We start from the raw sequence: 19,860 nt of genomic DNA, 5'->3' as shown, positions 1-19,860 counted from the left end.
CCCTAACAAATTATCTAAGAACCATCAGAATAGCGATGGGGCTTCATGAAATTGGCTTTGGTGTCCCTAGGGTAGAAAAGGTTAAATTTAACCACAATCCCAATCCCAGTCATGAGCTATAATCTTCGCTGAAAAGTGTGCATATGTGGATAATGTCTCAGGACATGATAGAGTTCAGCTGGGAAACTTCCCTTGGTCAAATAATATGACCACATCCAATGCCTAGAAATCAGAAAAAAGGAAAGGCTCCTTAGTGCAGGTACTTGTGGAACTGTCATGATATAAATCACTGCCTTCAGAACGGAAGGAGCAAAGAAAAACAAAATTAAGAAGTGATCAGTGTGTCAGTGAAAGTTAAGCTATGCTTACATATTAAATTCTGACAAAGTATGTCAATCTAATCCTTAAACCAAAAAAGATGTGGCAGATTGAAGGACTTAATTTTTGGTTTCTATTTTTAGGACATTGGCTGAGAGGTTCATATTAAATTGCTGCATTAATTTAAATAGGTTATCAAAATAAAAGAGGGCAGGCAGGAATTTAATACAGTTTTAACCACTGTATTAAAAATAATGCCCAGAGAAAATTATAGCCTTATGTAAATGAAACAGGACAAAATTGGATCCTAGGGCACAAATATAGAAATTATAAGAGTCTGTAAAATAACCCCACTTTTATTAACTAATTCAATTAAACAGGTCAGAAGAGTGCTGTGCATTTTGCACTGAACAAACTGAGTAAAAGAACAGCATTGCAAAATATATTCGGCTGATCAACAAAACCTTTGAACACTAGGTTACTCTACCTGCCAGAGGGTGTCAAATTTTTTCCCATCTGGAATGGATAGTTTCCCTGTTTTGTCCCTGTCAATTCGGTAATGATATGTTTTACCCTCATGAATTAAGCAGAGAGCATACGATCCCTTGTCATCACGATCTCTTATTCTGAAAAGAAGAAATTGCAGGGATTATTCAGGCAAAGTCACTATGTCAATGTACTATTCAGGCTGGTTCCATTAACAAATTCAATTACACCAGTTCTCTGTTTGACTCTTGTGGCGCTATAAGCAACCAGATATCAGTCAAAACCATTTATTGCATGACTATTTTGAGACTCATGGTCCAGCTATATTTTTGACTGCACAATGCAACAAGTTTGATGCAACTGCTGCTTGAAATAACTGGCTGCTTAATGCAATATATTTAGTGCCTTTGTAATTGACTTCAGTGGAAACAGCCTAAGTGGACTGCTCCTTTGTAGTGAATTTATTGCCCATTTTAATTTTTAAAAGTTCTTTCATGGAATGAGAGTTCCGCTGGCAAGGCAAGCATTGATTGCCCATTCTTATAGCCCTTGAAAAGGTGGTGGTGAGCTGCCCTCTTGAAAAGCTGCAGTCCATGTGGTTTGAGGTACACCCGCAGCGCTTTCAGGGAGTTCCAGGTTTTTGACCCAGTGACGGAGCAACAATATAGTTCCAAGTCAGATGTGTGTGGTTTGGAGGGGAACTTGTCGGAAATGGTTGTGTTCCAATGAATCTTCTATTCTTGTTCTTCTAGTTGCAAGATGTTGCAGGTTTGGCAGATGCTATCAACAGAGGCTTGGTGAGTTGCTGCAGTGCACCTTGTAGATGGAACAAATTCTGATGTAGTTCTATGTAAGTTGTTAACAATTCACATTATTAATAGCTTTATATAAGATGGGCAAAACCAAAGCCCAATAATTACTAGATTTCTGTTCATGTGACCAACTCTGAGTACAATCTCAATAATTCTAGAGGTATGCAAATGCTCAAGGCCTTTTGTCTCCTCATGTCATATATTGGTTAATATATCTAGATTCCTTGAGTGGCTCAATACCCCCAAGACAGTAATATGTTTCTTATCAATATAATTATTTGGTGGCCAGAGAAAAAGATTTCATACGTCTCTGCAGATCAAAGTCTGTTTTGATACTCAATATCAGAATATCACGTGGTTTACAAGCCAACAAACTGGAATAAACCAAAGAGCCTTCATGCTTCCATTAACTTCTCTAATGCATGCCAAGTTTCTAACAGTGGAACTGTAATAGGGTATAATATGGATAGTGCATAATATTTGATGGTCTTTGAATTAGTTAATCATAAGACAGAATGTATGAACAAAATTTGTATTTTTACATTACATGGTAGGTTATTCCTAAGTGACAATATTAAGCATAGAATCATTGTATTTCCCTTTTCTAAGGGCATAAAGATTGGCACAATAGTTTCACCATTAGCCAGGGCCGGGGCCAAACACTTCCTCTGCAATGAAAAAATTCTAATACTTAGGATAGAATCTGTTAAAACATCCTCTTCCTGCCACCATTTATTTGACACATATTTCACATTTTTCTGCTTGGGTCAATTCTTGAAGTATGTGTTTTGTCTATTGATGTTAGTGACATCTGTTCTTCACAGCCGAGTTCCTGCTGACCACAGAGCCAGAACCCAGGTGCAAAAGGCAAAAGCAAGAGATATAACTATACAAACCAGATATGACTATATGTTGAGACCCTGCTCTCCACTTCACCAAAGTGAAGTAGATTCGCTGAGATCAGTGCTGCAAGAAAAACCTTGTGGCAGGTATGCAAATCTATCTCTTGTGTGACAATGCACTGAATATTGGAACACGCTTCACATCAACCAAAAAAGTACAAGGACAGGACGATAAGGTAAGATACACAACTTAGACAGGGATTTCAATTATCATGAATTGCACACAATGCGATGAATTTATTACTAGTAGACATTAGTCAAATATGACCCAAACTGCTATATTTTTAAAGTTGGTGGTCCATGGCGAATTTTATGTCTAGTTACTCCATCACTTCGCCAATATTAAAAGTTTGAGAGAAAACTGTAAACGTACATTGATATCCTTTAAGTAAAATATGGCACTGACGATGAGAGTGAGCCAAATCCCTAAAGGGCTGCCTTGTCTAACAAATGCAGCAGTAGTAAGCCATCTCACACACATTCCATTGTTATTTGCTGGTCTACAATTTCTTTATGCTTGTGCCAAAACAACCAAAGTCTTTCAGTGCCAATCAAATGTCCCTACATTGCAGTTACAGGTAGCATTTCTATCGCAGTCCCTTGACAGGGAGCTGGTACTACCGTGGTCACTATCCTGGGCACCAATGGAAGAGCTGAGGTTTTTCTCTTAGCCCCACCTGATTTTGATCATAAAAACATATGAACATATGAATTAGGAGCGGGAGTTGGTCACTCAGTCCCTTGAGCCTGCTCCACATTCAATAAGATCATGGCTGGTCTGATTGTGATTGTAACCTGACTACGCCCGATAACCTTACATCCCCTTGCTTATCACGAATCTACCTTCATCTGCCTTAAAAATAATCAAAGGCTGGAATTTTCTGCTCACGTTGGCAGTAGGCATCATGACAACATGGTGAGAAGGCCAAAAATCAGATTTACCCCATCATGAAATCAGTTTACAATCATCTGCTCCACCCATTAATGGCAGGCCGCATTTCCTGCCACTGCATGTCAGGAACCTAATTTCAATAATTCAGCATCACATTATAAGCTCTGCTAGTCAGAATCATCCTCCAATGCTGGACAATCTGGGCACCACGCTGATGTGTTTCAGAACTGTACATAAGCGATGTGCACCTGATGAGCTGTACTTCACCCGGGCCTACCTTGCTTCGGAAAGCGTTCACGGTCTTCGTTGTCAGGCTTCACAGGCAGCACCACATCACTTTTGGGGTGTCTCATGAGCAGTCTCTACCCACCAGACCAAATGTAAGGTGGAGGTGGCTTTTCAAAGACTACAAGGCTAGGACTTGCTTGGGGAAGGGATAGAAGTGACCTCAGGCAAGGGAAGAGGCTGCAGAGTGAGGGCTTTATTGGGGAAGGGGGGCATCCCAGGGTGTGTGAGGAGCACACATTGATCTGTGCAAATGGTCTCAAGATGGTGATGCATGAAGAGGCAGTCTCCAGAGGAAGTGAGGCCAGATGGAGATGTGAGGGTATGTGTGACAGAGTGAGTGGTGATGTCCTTTGAGCTGGCAGTGAGTGAAATGCCAGTGAATGTGTGATGACCTTGTGAGTGTGAGAGTTTAGAGTGATGAGATGTTTGCCTCACCCTGGTAGCACAGATGAGATCATTCATCCGTTTTCTGCACTGGATGGCTGACCTCTTGTGTACAGATTGGCACTGGCCACCTCTGCGAACCCCCTCTCAAGCCAGAGTGTTGAGATTGATGGGTCTCCTGTGGCCAAAGCAGGGGTAGAGGACATCGCAGCGGGGTGTTCATGGTGTCCAGAAGGTATTCTGGGGATGCATCACTGCATCGGGGGGGTGAGAAGGTGGTGGGGGGCTGCACTGTCCTTGGCTTTTGAGGCCATGTCTTCACCTGAGCCATCCTGGGCTGTACTGGGAAGTGTGCACGCTGCTACAGTTTAAATGTGACACCCTGCGTGAGGTAACGGCGTGGCAGGCAAATAGGAGGCCACCTGCCAGTGAGACGCTGTGTTGCCTGTGGTTGCATAATTAATGAGGCAGGAAGGGGATGATAAGATGCAAAAACCTGCCATTGCGGCTGGCGGGTAAAAAGCCTTTTTTCCCATCCGCTACCGAATTTAATGCAAGTCTGGGATGATTCCGCACAAAGACTCTGCTTCCACTGCCGTTTGAGGAAGAGAGTTCCAAATACTCACGACCCTCTCTGAGAAAAAAATTCTCCTCATCTCTGTCTTAATTGAGCAACTCCTTATTTTTAAACAGTGACCTTTAGTTCTAGAAAAGAATTCAAATGAATTCCTGATTACTGTTGCAAACGTTCAACATTCTCAGCCATCCAGCAGAAATTTGTTCTGATAAAGGGCGGAATTGTCCCACATTTGCAAAAAGTGCAGTAGCGGGCGGGAAAAAGGACATCTTACCCACCAGCCGCAATGGCGGTCTTTCACATCGTATCACCCCAATCCTGGGTCATTAATCACGCCGTTTCTCTGACAGGCAGCCTTCGATTCACCCGCCACCCCATCACCTCACCGTTTCCTCACGCCAGGTGCCGTATTTAAAGCACAGCTGTGCACACACCTCTCAGTGCTTCCAGCCCAGGACTGCTGCACGGAAGACATAGCCCAAAAAGGCAAGAAGACTGCAGCCCCCCCGATTTCAGGATGCATCCATGGAACGCCTTTTGGATGCCATGGAGGCCCACCATGATGTCCTATGCTCCCCCTGCTCTGGCTGCAGGAGGGACAGCAATATCATCAATCCGGCAGTGTTGGTCAGCGCCAACCTCCTTCAAAAGAAGACAGCCACCCAGCCAAAAGAGGATGAATGAAATCCTCCATTCTGCCAGGGTAAGTCACTCTTCTCATCACTAAACTCTCACACTCACAAATCCATCACACATCCACAGGGATCTTACTCACTGCTGGCTCAAGGCACAACACCATTCTCTCTCTCACACACACCAGCATTGTCCTCATCCTGTCCATGGGACCACTCACCACCCACACAGGCCAGGCACACTTATCACCTGGCCTGGCAGGCATCCTGCTTACATTCTCTCCATCTGTCTTCATGCAGGACAAGCTGGCACACAAGAGGGAGAGGTCGCAGACCGGTGGAGGAATGTTTCAAATCAAAGTCTGGAATCATCCAGCTGGCCGGTTATGACCGGGTCTGGTCCTGTGCTGACGGTGAGGTCAGCGGTGCTCAAACAAGTGAGGATCCAGCAGTGCAACATCCGCTAGACAACCATGCTGTGAATGATGTGTCCTGTTTCACAGGCCACTGCCATGCACTAATTTTCCCTCCTTGCTTTCACAGGCACATCTGGGAAACAGCTGAGGGAGTCCATGACCCAGGTCCTCAAGCCCCGAAGGCTTCTCAGAAGAGGAATCTGCTGAAACCCTCATTGAAGGCCCGTCACAGCGCTCACCCACAACCTCCACCAGTACAGAGACACACACCTCGTTGGGACCAAGCTTCAGAGTAGCCTCGGGATCACAATCTGGTGAGCCACTCACCATCCTGACAAATATATCGCCGTTCCTGCACCGTTGCTGTGTCAAAATCCTGGAATTCCCTCCCTAACAGCACTGTGGGTACACGTACATCACATAGACTGCAGCGGTTCAAGCTCACCACCACCTTCTCAAGGGCAATTAGGGATAGGCAATAAATGCTGGTCCAGCCAGCGAAGCCCACATCCCTTAAATGAATAAAAAAAAAAATTGCACTGCCTGATGCACAGCAGGTGGCAGCAGGGACTTCCCAGGTTTTCAGCACCCGGACGACTGCTGGAGGCCAGAAACCTGCTGAGTCTGAGTCAGGTGACGAGCCTCTGGACTTGGTCATACGGCAGTTACTGGAGCTGCAAAGGCAAACTTGAGAACATCAGGAAGGGATGTCCGCTGCACTCCTCAGATTGCAAGGTACAATGGAGGGGTCCTTCAGGCTGAGGTGATAGCGCCGGCAGGCCAACGCACTGAGGTCAACACTGGCAGGATGGTGGCGCACGTTGAATTCCAGCGCCAATGCCATAGTTGGCCTCCAATAGTGTCGTGAGAGAGTTGGGGGCAGCTCCACCTCACTCCAGCTTCCCCTTCTCCTCAAGGAGTCAGCTATAGGCCCTTGAGCACTTGCCCAACTCACTCGAGCTTAAAATGAGGCTCAATGATGTCAGCCGAGTGTCCCATTGTCATCGCGCATTCGCACGATATTTCAGTTGGCGGGCGCCGACAATTAACAGGCCTATTAAGGCCATTAAAGTTATAATTGAATGAAACTTTTCGCTGCCTGTCCAACCTTATAGTTGGCGGGCAGGCCAAAAGGCCATGGAATGGGATGAGGTTTCCAACAGCAAATAAAAATTAAATAAAAATTTTAAAAATTCATTCATAACATGTCCCTGCTCATGTGACAGAGTCACATGACAATCACATGAGGGAGCATGTTTTTAACATTGCTAACTTTTTTATTTTTCAGTTTCTAATTCTTCATCGCCCTGAGGCAGCTCTGTGCCTTAGGGAGCTTTCATTGCATGCACCAGTGCACGTGCGCGCACTTGCACATTCACCCCCCTCCCACCCCCACCCCAGCAGCAGTGCAGCGCACGTTTCATCCTGGCTGCCCGTTAATTGGCCAGCCAGCATGAAATCGATGTCTTCTTCATGATTGCCCTGGTGTCTTCTTCATGACTGTCCTGGGCCCACCCACCCCGCCCACCTGACAAGGTAAAAATCTTGGCCATAGGGAGGAGGATCAGCAGGTGCACACCCCAGGGCCATCCATCCAGGTGACTCCTGGAGTGTCCAGACCATCCAAATCCCCTCTTCCTGTGACCCCAGCAAATCCAGCTCCACAGGCCAGGGAGGATGCCCACGGCCACACAGCAGGACCCCAAAAGCAGGCTGGGGCCCTCCAGACCTTAGCCCTCCACAGGACGCTCATCAAGGTCATCACAGACAGGGTGTCACAGTCAGCAGGCTGCCTCCACCTCTGCTGTGGATGCTGGGGGAGCACCAAGATATAGTGGAAGGTTAGGAAGGTTAAGGGGATGTAGCTGCACAGCTTGGGCATAGGTGTTGATCACTTGTACTTAATGTTTATTTTGTTAAACTCCCAAGAACGTCTCCCTGTCTTTGGCTCCTTGTTTCAATGAGCAGTGCTCGGGTGGCTCAGATGTGAAACCTTGATCCCTGCACAAGATAAAGGCAGGTGTCTCAGTCCAAGGCTTCTTCCCTGTGCTTTGTGCAACCTTCCCAGCACACTCATGGTGCACCTTCATTGTCACTGGTCACATCAGTCATGCCTGCACCTCGATGGGGCTTATTATTGCTGCCAGAATGTCCTGGGCTGGCGGCACAGAGTTCCATCTCATTCTCTGTGTGTGCTCCCGGCATCTTTGAGGTGCGGCTGACCCCCGATCCCATCATGAGCTGTGTCTCGTGACAGTGTGGTCCTGAAGGGTACAGCTGACAAAGGATGCCATAGGATCAGGGGAAGTGAAAGTTTCCCCTCTGCATCTCCATGATATGACCCTGTTCACAGAGCGCATGCAGGAGACAGACATTCCCATATGGTGAGTCCCTACTGCATGTCATTATCAACCTCCTGGAATGTAGGGTCTATGGGCATCCACTGCATCTCCATGACAGGAGCCTTAAACAGAGGATATGTGTGCTGCCATCAGTCACATAAGAGTCAAACGTTCATAGATGCAATATGAGAATCCATGTATCTTCTCACTGTATGTCATCATCATCCTCCACAAATCTTGTGACTATGAAGACCTCCCAGTGCAATGGCCTCTTGGCCGTCATCCTCACCTTCAAGGATCTCCTCACCCTCATCTCCATTGACATCCTCCTCATCGGAGGAGAGCTCCAGCTCCTCCATCTCCTCCTCAGCCAGCTCCTCTCCCCATTGCAGCACCAGGTTGTGAAGGGCGCAGCAGGCGACGATAATGCATGGTACCCTCTGTGGATTGTATTGCAGGGCTCCACCAGACTAGTCCAGGCACTGGAACCTCATTTGCAACATCCTGATGGTTTGCTCCACCAAAGTGCGAGTTTCAGCATGAGCCTCATTATACCTTCTCTCTGCTGCACTCTGAGGCAGGCACACAGGTGGCATCAGCTACGTCCTCTGTGGGTACCCCTTGTCCCCAAGGAGCCATCCCTGCAGTCTCTCTGGACTCTGGAATATGTCAGGGGTCTGAGACCTACTGAGAACGTAGGAGTGGTGGGCACTCCCTGGGAACTGTACTCAGATCTGCTGGATATTTTTGTGGAGGTCGCACACCAGCTAAACATTCAACAAATGGAAGCCCTTGTGCTTGACATAGTTGACCGCTTGTTGTCATGGAGATCTGAGCACCACGTGAGTGCAGGAAATGGCACCCTGCACCTGTGGTAAACCTGAGATCTGGGCAAATCCTAGTGCTCTTTCTTCCTGGCTTGTCTGCTCCTGGGTGAAATGCACAAAGTTGCATGCCTTTGCGTAACCTCATGGGTGCAGTTGCAATATCCCACAGAGGTCACCTGTGGAGCGCTGAAAGGAGTCACTGGCGTAAAAATTGAGCACTGCGGTCACTTTCACAGCCACTGGCAGTGAATGTCCTCTATGTCTCCATGGCGCCAAATACTGCAACAGGTGGCAAATCTGACCAACCAGTTCCCTGGGCATTTGCAGTCCTTGGCAACACTGGTTCTTAGTCATTTACAGGAATGACAAGCATTGTCTATGGACCCTGGGTCTATCTAGGTGCCGACCAGCAATGACTTGCTGTGGCTTTTCAGTGGCATGGGCGGAAGCCCCAGCTGCCCCTTCTTCCTGAGGGTACTGCTCCTCCCTCTGCCCAGCCAGACACCTCTGCCACTCTCTTCTTCTTTGTCTGCACTCTCTGTAAGTCATGAGGCATACAGCTAGGTCACCAGGCTCCATGATGTACTCCTTCTGCTGGGTGAAAGAGAGTGATGCGTGGGTTAGCTTGAGTGTCTGAAAACCCCTTAATGCATCCCAGAGAGTGTTGGCCACCATTTGGATGGTCAGAGTTTATTGTGCTGTATGGCTGCCCAAAGTCCCACCCTCCTCCGCCTCACTCCACCTGACCGATTGGCGGCAGCTTTGTCCAATAGACTGCATGCTGTGCTCTCAGCTCAGGTGCAGGCATTCTCCTAACCTGCACTGCAAGGTTGTGCTGTTAGCTTGAACCATGGGGGAGACTGGTCCAAAACTGAATGATGACATTGCAAGGGGCTGTGAGATCCTCCACCAGTAATGCTCCGTGGCCAGCTTCCGCAAGGAGATTGCACAATGTACCCAGTTGTCCAATTGTTCTGCAGTCCACTAAAACGCTCATTAGTTTTCAGTCTGTTCCCGAGAGGTGAAAAGCTCTGGAGCACTTGGTGGCACTTTCAGGCCTCTGCGTCACTTGAGTGAGCAGAAAGGTTAGAGGCCCGATTCTAAGCATGTCTCTGTGGCTGTGCCTGAAATGTCTCAGTCGCAGAGGTGTGGTCACTTTATACAAGATTTTCCTCATCCGTGGCCACGTCCCTTGCCAACCCAGCACCGCCCCGCCCTTCCACACCACACATGCTTATGCACTGCCACCAACTGCAGCGCAGACCTTGCACTCTCCTCCCCATCCACTTGCCTCAACTGCAGTGCAGACCTTGCGTTCTACTCCCCACCCAACTTGCCTCAACTGCAGTGCAGACCTTGCCCTGGCACCATACTGTCAGCCAGCCAGGAAAATGTGACTCACCTGAATGTGTGGCGCCTCAACCTTGAGGTCCAATAGGCAACCCTTGTGAGCAATGCGCAACATTACTGTGCACTCACCTCCAAGATCCCCTCTAAGTGCAGCTTGCCAGGTGCACACCTTTAAAATGCTACCATGAACACATCAGCATGATTGCCCAGATGATCCAGCATGAGGTGATGATACCGGCAAGCAGGGCTTATAATGATATGCAGGTGTATTAAAATGAAGTTCTCGATGTGTGGCAGTGGGAAACGCAGCTTGCCATTTATGGCAGGAGCGGACAATTAAAAACGGGTTTCATGACATCTTAAAACTGATTTTTGGCCTTCCTGCCTTATTGTCTGCTCACGCCCACCGCCACACCCGATGACATAGAAATTTCCACCCAAAGAGTCTGATGGACTGCCATGAAAGATCAAGGAAACTTGGGAATATTGTAGTTATGTGGGTAAGTCAACCCAAAATTGTGCAAACATTTAAACCGCATATTTGGTTAAACCCAAATTACATCTGTATCTAAGTGCAAATGCAGAGGACACTCTAGGACACAATCTTTTTAACACTGAGCTCGGGAACATGGGTGAACCTGGACCTGACTGTAGTGCGAAAAATACAGGCTCAGTTGAAGGATTTTCAAATGAAGTTAGGCAGTATTAGATGAAAAATAGGCTCTGCTGTTGCATAAGTAAAAGATTCTGCACCATACTATATAGTCGTATTTAGACTATTGAAATCGAGCTGCAGTGGATAGGTGAAGGAGATCTTCAATCTTTTGCACATATTATAGTTGTTTGCTGATAAGTTCAGTGGAAATGAGGAATGGACTGGACATATTTAAGATGACAGATTCTGAATAGCTGCAGCTAAATTTGAACTGGCCTAAAACCTACCCTAAAGACAAGTTTATTTTATGCTGAGATAGTCTCAAAGCTCAAAACTCAGTGAGTTTATGCTGGCAACCATATAATGACTCAAGGCTTGCTTGATTTTTTTCCCCCTCTGTTTTATTTCATTTTTCTTAATATTGTTACAAATATGAAGTTTAAGATTTTTATGCTTTGGGATTGTCTTTAACTTAGGGTAAAATGGAGGAGTCACGTAACCTGCTCTGAAGTTTGCCTGACAGTGGTGTAGTGGTATTATCACTGAACTAATAATCCAGAGGCCTAGGCTAACACTTGGGGACATGGGTTCAAATCCCACTATGGTAGTTTATGGTTTCATAAATACTTAGCTTTTCCTGCTTTAGCCCCATTATAAGAGCTCAAGACGCTGATGCCCAAGAAGAACTGTACTGCTATCTATGAGCTCCTCTTCAAGGGGCGGGGGGGGTAATGATGACCAAAAAGGATGTGCATATGCCAAAACATCCAGAGTTGGCAGACAAAAATGTCCCTAACCTGCACCTAATAAAGGCTGTGCAGTCAATGAAATCTCGTGGTTACGTAAAGGAGTTCGCTTGGCGACACTTCTACTAGTACTTGACAAATGAGGGCATCCAGTACCTATGTGACTAACTTTCTCCAGAAATTGCTCCTCGTACTCTAAGTCATCAGACCCGTCCTGAGACAGCCAGGCCAAGACTTAAAAGGTCTGGGTGAGGACCATCCCTCTCGTCTTCGCCGTGAAGCTGACAAAGATAGTTACAGGCAGACTGCTCCCCTTGGTTCAGACAAGAAGGCTGAAGCTGGTGCTGTGCAGCTACAGAATTCCAGTTTAGGGGCAGATTTGGCCGTGGTCATGGACAACCTCAATAAATGCATACAATTTGTCTTGTAAAATAAAATCAATTGAAAAACATATATAAAAAAAACAAGCTTGAGTGCCTTGGTTGTAAAAGATCAAAGGGAGGCCTAGTTGTTTTACTGGGAAGAAGATGCAAGATATTCACACCTATAAATAATGATCAGGTCAGTTGTGCTGGGACCATGAATAAATTGTTTATCTCCAAATCCTAGGGAGATGTTAGGAATTTCAGATTTTGTAAGCAGTTATACCTTAAGCTATCTATTTAATTCCAAGATAAGTTGGGAGTCTAGAGGACAACTAATTATCATTTCTACCTAAATACAATGTCCATGTGATTCATGTTGCTATGGAGATGGATTTTGAGATGGGAAGAGTCCACAGGAAGCCTTTGTAGGATTGGGTGCAGGTTTTCCTAAACATATCATTGGACCTCATAGACAGGGTCAGTCTACAAGATTCTGAGAGAGAGATAGAGAGAGAGAGAGCAGAGAGAGAGAGAGACAGCAAGTTTCTATTGTTCACCATGCAGGATGCAGGTGGGTGCTGATGCTTGGATTGAAGAGACAAAGGTTGTAAGGGTTTAAACAAAGCTGGAAGATTTGTTTAGCTTTGGCTAGAGAGAGGGATCTCCAATTTGTCCCTCACTGTGAAAGTCAGTTCTGAGAGTAGAAAAAGGAGCTTGTATCAGAAGCACATGATGCTGATGTAATGATGGTTTAACATCACATGATTGAGCGACAGAGATCCTAATATGTATATAGTAACTGTAAATAAAGAGTAATGGTTCTAACAAACTGCAGTCTTGAGCAGCTTACTTTGGGAGAATAGACAAACTGCAAAGAATTGTGTCTAGACCCTGAACATGAGACAAAGCAGAGCTGAGAGTAGTTTTGGACTGGTACTTGGAGAATGAAGTATGTACCTAAGGGTAGAATAAAGTATAACAATGGAGGGAGATTTTCAGCTATTTTTAATGTCGTTTCTGTAGTTTAGAGTATAAATTGCCTACTGAAATAGCGTTTAGTCAATGCTGTTTTTAGTATGTTTCTTATAGTAAAAATCTTAGAACTTGAAACCTTTTATTTGTGATCCTTTCAGTCATTCACTGGAAGTTTGAATTGTTTTTCAAAAGTTATTGGTCTCCACAGGTTTAAAACAACATGTCCCGAATGTTTTCTGCATTGGTATGGAGTATTTGTTAATTGTTCATTGAATTGTGGAAGCATAGAACAGTACAGCACAGAGGAAGGCCATTTAGCCCCTCAAGTTTGCACCGACTCTTTTGAAGAGCAATCTTGTTAATCCTACTCCTCTGCTTTTTCCCCGCATTTCTTCACCTTCAAGTACTTCTCCAATTTATTTTTGAAACCACTACTGAACCTGTATTCATCACTCTACAAGGCAGTGCATTCCAAATCCTAATCAGGTGTTGTGTAAAAAAGCTTTTCTTCATGTCACCTCTATTCTTTTTCCAATCACACTAAAGTTGTTCCCTCTTGTTACTAATCCTTGAGCCATTGAACACAACTCCCCTTTATTTATTCTCCCTCACCCTTCATGATTTTCAATGATTAATGGCTACTGATTAATTTTATTTGACGATCTTGTGACATTATACTTGTAGCTTTCCAGGTGGTCTCATGCTGTAACTAAGTTACCAGAGGTCTAAGGTCAATCAGCATCTGATTTCCTGATATTTGGTGACAATCAGATGCCTGGCAATGATGGTGTGGAAGCAGAAGTTGCCCAGGGGCTGAGGAAGGCTTTCTCTAGTTGCACTTTTTTTGCACATAGTATTCACATAAATTGAACGCATGAGTGGGGCTCTGCAAGAACTCCTTTGAGAACCAATGCTGAGCTGTTACTGTCAGCATCTGTCTGCCACTTAACCACAGGTCAGTGCAGGAAGCTCATGCACACATTTTTTCATTGAGCTATGAAACCACAAGCTTCCAGTAAATATCTTAACAACACTTTGAGCACAACCAAAGCTTTTTTTTAAAATTCCGTGGGCCATTTTTAATCTTCTCTTCAGCATTGGGCTAACTCTGACAATCACTTGTATAGACTAACCAGTAACGGTTGCTTCCGTTTTCAGACTAACAGACAGCTAAACATTAGAAGTGTTTACTATCGGGCACAAGTGGGTAGATATTCTTAATTTATGCTGTCAGTGCAAAGGTTTGCCTATCCAGTTTTATTCCTTTTAATGTGACTTGCAAGGCCATTTCAGAGGGCTGTGGGCTTGGGGGTCACATGTAGGCCAGACCAGATAAGGACAGCAGATTTCCTTCACTAAAGGGAATGAGTGAATCAGATGGGTGACAATCAACAATAGTTTCATGGTCACCATCACTGAGACTGAATTTAAATTCCACCAGCAGCCATGGCAGGATTTGAACCCATGTCCCCAGAGCATTAGCCAGGACGTTTGGATTACTAGTCCAGTGACATTACCACTATACCACCACCATCACTGCCTCTCCTATTTCAGATCTTCCCTTCCTCAGATGAGTCACATTTGTCTTTAAACATTAACTCTGTTTCCCTTTCCACACATGCTGCCAGACTAGCTAAGTATTTCCAGCACTTTGTTTTTATTGCCAATTTGGTAGTGCGATTGCAAAATATAGATTCCAAAGTCTGCACATTTCCCCTTAAAAATCAGTTTGGAATTGTTAAGTTTGTAACACCTATCCGAAACCTTATCATTTAGGCTACTGGTTCCAACTTGCATGACTACAGGATTCTCAGGCTGTAGCAGCAGCCACATCTCTGAGACCTGGGGCGCCCTGGGTTATTATTGTGCCTACATGGAGGTCAAAACATGCTAATTAACGGGACCCAGAAATTTATCTGGGCTCAACTGCTCCAGTTAGGCACAGTACAACAGTGCACCATCTGACTTGTACCCATGTAGGGAGCAGAAGAAAATCAAACTCTTTTCTTTCAGGTCTGGGGTTTGTGACATCCCTTAAATCAAATTTGAACTCCATTAGTTTCACATTACTAAGTCAACAATGCATATTTTTCAGGAGTGCTATATATGAAGGTTATGGCATGGATTTTTGTGACCCAATTCTAGAATTCAGTGTGCCGTCCCTGCCCAGTCACAGAGCCACCAGTATTTCTTGTCCAGGGCAACTCCATTGTTGGCCTTTTTCCTGTCAGGACGCAACACCAGAAAAAGGGGAAGGAAATTCAAATTTATTTGCAGTTCTCTAGACCTGTAGGTATGTTTTTGGCTGTTGCCCCACAGGCTCTCTGTTAGCTGTTGGACAAGAGCAGCTAGAAGGCCCCAAAACCTCAAAGATTTTCATTGTGAATGGAATGAAAAAAGACTTAACCTGTGAGTCCCTCTTCAACTTAGTGTCAAGGCCTCTCAAACCTCTAGTCTAATGAGGGCTCCCAGCATAGGCTCACACCAGCTTTAAGGGATGCTCCTGCATCTGGGAACCTCATGGTCACACTTGCAGGTTGTCTCTTTAGTAATCTTTTTTGAGCCTGTGCCTACTACAGGCAGAGGGCCAGCTTGCCTCCACTATCATTCCCCTTCCCTCTGACTGAGAGAAACCTGAAAGTCGAATAGATGTTTATCTTGACGGAAAACATTAGAGAAATCAGTCCCAATGTTGAAACATTTTAAGGCTTACGGTCTCTGGTTTTAACTTTTACATTAGCTCCTCATCAAATAATCCTATTTAATAAAACTATTAACAATATAGTACATTGTAGCTCACACATAACTTCCTTCTTTAAATTTACATAATTGAAGTAAGAGGGGTTCCATTGATGAAAATCTAATAACTAACAGACCCTACCTCACATTGTATACCCAAAAATTGCTAGGTGATTAATCAAGGCTTCAGCATTTTGAAATGTTTTGGGAAGCTGCAAGAATGAACTGTATCACAATGCAACACAATCAAAACATTCAAGCGATTGAGATTTACTGCTGGATTTTTACAATGATCAAATACAGAATATTGAGTTCTTATTGGCAACTAACAACTTGTCTCACTTGAAAAATCATTTTGATTTGAGTTAGTTCATTTACTTCAAAATAAAGGGAAAAGGTTAGTCAACATTTAGAGACATGTTTTGAAATTTCCAATAAATGGAGTTGAGAATAGTGTGCTTTTTAAAATATGTACAAATTTTTACTCACAAAAATTTTCCATTGGTCCGTGGACCTCTTAGAATGCAACGCTCAGCATCATCTCGCGATTTCTTCCCATGGAACCAGGGCATTCGCTCATGAGCTGTTGTCGCAATTAGTTTCTCCAGTTGAGGCTTTTGACTAATAATCGCCTGTTCAAGAGCATCTCCCTATACACAGAAATTAGAAGATCCATGTTTTACAGACTATAATGATGCACAACTTCAACCACAATCGTGATTATTATAAAAAGGTAATGTTTTATATCAAAAATGGCTTTATTTATTTATTGGGCTGAAACCATTGGTTGAGTTTTAAAAGACTGAACAACAGCATTTAAGTGACTTAAAACAGTTGCTTCTAAGATGGCCGAACATTTGCATAACTGTACCCTACAAATTCCAAAGCCATTAAAACAGAGTCAGGCTTTCTCAAAGAACCATTCAGAGACAATCACCTTAGAGGAATGTGGATGACCCAACTCCCTGAACCATTCACAAAACATCACCTACGTATTCAATTGGTTGTGGAACAGGTCAGTTAACCCAATCATTTTAGACAATAGACACCGGCAGAGAAGGGAACTTTTCCAGCCTTAATCATGTCTAAACAATGGATCTGGAATTAACTTGCTATGACCATGTCTGGGTAGCTGGTCAGTTGGAAACTGCTTTTCTCAAGGCCAGAAGGATAGAAGAACAACAGACACAGAGAAGCAGGACCCTGAGTGGGTACTCTTGCTCTCTCTGCATCCATCCTGCAAGTTTGAGCCTTGCCTGTTGTTTGATCAGCAAGATGCCATGGGTTGAATCTAAAAACCAACCCAGCTGCTGCTGACTCCAGAAAATTAAATGGAAATCATTCATCAACACCTTTAAATCATCATGTTGCAGAATTTGTAGAGACCATTGAGCCCAGTCTGAAACCATCCAAGGCATCAATCTACTGAATCCACGTACAACTGGGATTTTTCTTTGGACTTTTAAACTAATGAATATATCCCCCTGCTCTGTAACTTACTTGTGTGTGCATGTGTGAACCCTTGAATTATCTGTGAGAGAATTGGAGCATTTTTATTGTTTTTCTTTTAGATCTGGTGTTAAGTACAATAAATAATCTATTATTTTCTTTTAAAAGCTTACAAGGAAACTTGCACAGTCACAGCACTTAAACAGTTAAACATTCACTGAATTTGCAAGTGTACTCTTCTTGTTGCGGTCAAATGAGGAGTGGGAAAAGAGAGTAGCCATTTTACCCCTTCTCACCTGACCATAACTGTGATAAAAATAGAAACTAAAATACATATCAGATTCATCAGCACCAGAGTAAAGGTCCCTCATTGGAAGATATGTCAACTTTAACTGAAAGATCTGAGAGCCCCTAAATAGAGTTGAAGAAAGTAATAACATCATGAACAAAATAAAATTTAGAAGCTGAAAAGTGTAATAAGGGGTACACATGTTGTCAGCAAAATGGCAGATATATGTTTGTTTATTTATTCCTTCACAGGACATGGGCATCAGTGGCTAGACCAGCATTTATTGTCGTATATGGATCCAGTAGATTGATGCCTTAGATGGTTTCAGACTGGGCTCAATGATCTCTCCAAAGTCTGCAACATGATGATTCCCTAATTTCCTTCAAGAAGATGGTGGTGAGTCACATTCTTGAACCGCTGCAGTCCATGTGGTGTAGGTGCACCCACAGTGCTGTTAGAAAAGAAGGGAGTTCCAGGATTTTGATCCAGCGACAGTAAAGGAACGGCAATATAGTTGCAGGTGGTGGTGTTCCCATGCATCTGCTGCCCTTGTCCTTCTAGGTGCGAGAGATCGCGGCTTTGGAAGATGCTACCGAAGGAGCCTTAGTGAGTTCGTGCAGGGCATCCTGTATATGGCTCACACTGCTGCCACAGTTTGATGGTGGTAGAGGGATTGAATGTTTAAGGTGGTGGGTGGGGTGGCAAATGGGCTGCTTTGTCCTGGATGTTGTCGGGTTTCTTGAGTGTTGTTGGAGATGCATTCATCTAGGGAAGTGGAAAATATTCTATCACGCTCCTGACTTGTGCCGTGTAGATGGTGGACAGGCTTTGGGGAGTCAGGAGGTGAGTTACAGGATTCCTAGGCTCTTACCTGCTTTTGTAGCCACAGAATTTGTATGGCTGGTCCAGTTCAGTTTAGGTCAATGGTAACCGCCAGTATGTTGATAGTGGGGGAGTTAACAATGTTAATGCCATCGAATGTTAGACTCTCTCATGTTGGAAATGGCCATTGCTGGGCACTTGTGTGGCACAGATGTTACTTGCTACTTATCAGTCCAAGCCTGGATATTTCCAGGATTTGCTGCATTTGGACATGGACTGCTTCAGTATCTGAGGAGTCGCGAATGGTGCTGAACAATGGTGCAACCATCAGCGAACATCCCCACTTCTGACCTTATGCTGGAGGGAAGGTCATTGATGAAGCAGCTGAAGATGATTGGGCCGAGGACACTACCCTGAGGAACTCCTGCGGCAAAGCCCTCGGACTAGGGCTAGGTATGACTCCAACCAGTAGAGAGATATCCCCCTGATTCCCATTCACTTCAGTTTTGCTAGGACTCCTTGATGTCACATTTGGTCAAATGCTGCCTTGATGTCAAGGGCAGTCACTGTCACCTCACCTCTTGAATTAAGCTCCTTTGTCTATGTTTGGATCAAGGCTGTATTGAGATCAGGAACAGAGTGGCCCTGGCAGAACTCAAACTGAGTATCAATGAGCAGGTTATTGCTGATTAAGTGCCGTTTGACAGCAGTGTCAACGACATCTTCCATCACTTTCTTGATGATCGAGAGTACGCTTATGAGGCAGTAATTGGCCGGGTTGTATTTGTCCTGCTTTTTGCGGACAGAACATAACAGGGCAATTTACCACATTTTCAGGTAGATGCCAGTGTTGTAGCTATACAGGAATAGCTTTGGCCAGGGATGCAGCTAGTTCTGGAGCACAAGTCTTCAGTACCATTGCTGGAATATTGTCAGCGCCCATAGCCTTCGCAGTATCCAGTGCCTTCAGCCATTTCTTAACATCACATGGAGTGAATTGAATTGGCTGAAAACTGACATTTGTGATGCTGGAGACCTCAGGAGGAGGCTGAGATTGATCATCCATTCGGCACTTCTGGCTGAAGTTGGTTGCAAATGTTTCAGCCTTTTCTTTTACACTAACATGCTGGGGTCCCCCATCATTGACAATGGGGATATTTTAGGAGCCTCCTCCTCCTGTTAGTTGTTTAATTGTCCACCACCATTCACAACTGAACATGGAAGGACTGCAGAGCTTAGGTCTGATCTGTTGCTTGTGGGATCTCTTAGCTATGCCTATTGATGTTTGGCATGCAAGTAGCCCTGTGTTGTGGCTTTACCAGGTTGACACCTCTTTTTTAAGTATGCCTGGTGCTGCTCCTGCCATGCCCTGCTGCATCCTTCATTAAACCAGGATTGATCTCCTGGCTTGATAGCAATGATAGAGTGGAGGATATGCTGGGCCATGAGGTTACAAATTGTGGTTGAATACAATTCTGCTTCTGCTGATAGCCCACAGCATCTCATGGATGCCCAGTTTGCTAGATCTGTTCAAAATCTATCCCATTTAACACAGTAGTAGTACCGCAAAACATGATGGAGGGTATTCTCAATG

General features: G+C 44.6%; 1 protein-coding gene and 1 pseudogene across 4 annotated transcripts in view; one reads left to right on the top strand and one right to left on the bottom strand.

Annotated features, from left to right (window-relative positions):
* syk (spleen tyrosine kinase) overlaps positions 1-19,860 on the bottom strand; it is a 180,346-nt gene that overhangs the window by 77,817 nt on the left and 82,669 nt on the right. For all 4 annotated transcript variants that reach the window (XM_041186174.1, XM_041186172.1, XM_041186175.1 and 1 more), the window contains 2 exons: positions 16,196-16,356; positions 806-944 (listed from right to left, as the gene is read on the bottom strand). In XM_041186174.1, coding sequence (XP_041042108.1) covers positions 806-944; positions 16,196-16,356 — 300 coding nt within the window. The remainder of the gene's footprint in view (positions 1-805; positions 945-16,195; positions 16,357-19,860) is intronic.
* On the top strand, positions 11,554-12,035 carry LOC121277128 (annotated as a pseudogene).

Source organism: Carcharodon carcharias, chromosome 4 (assembly GCF_017639515.1).
Source record: "Carcharodon carcharias isolate sCarCar2 chromosome 4, sCarCar2.pri, whole genome shotgun sequence".
Taxonomy (NCBI): domain Eukaryota; kingdom Metazoa; phylum Chordata; class Chondrichthyes; order Lamniformes; family Lamnidae; genus Carcharodon; species Carcharodon carcharias.
This window is presented reverse-complemented; position numbering and strand designations above follow the sequence as displayed.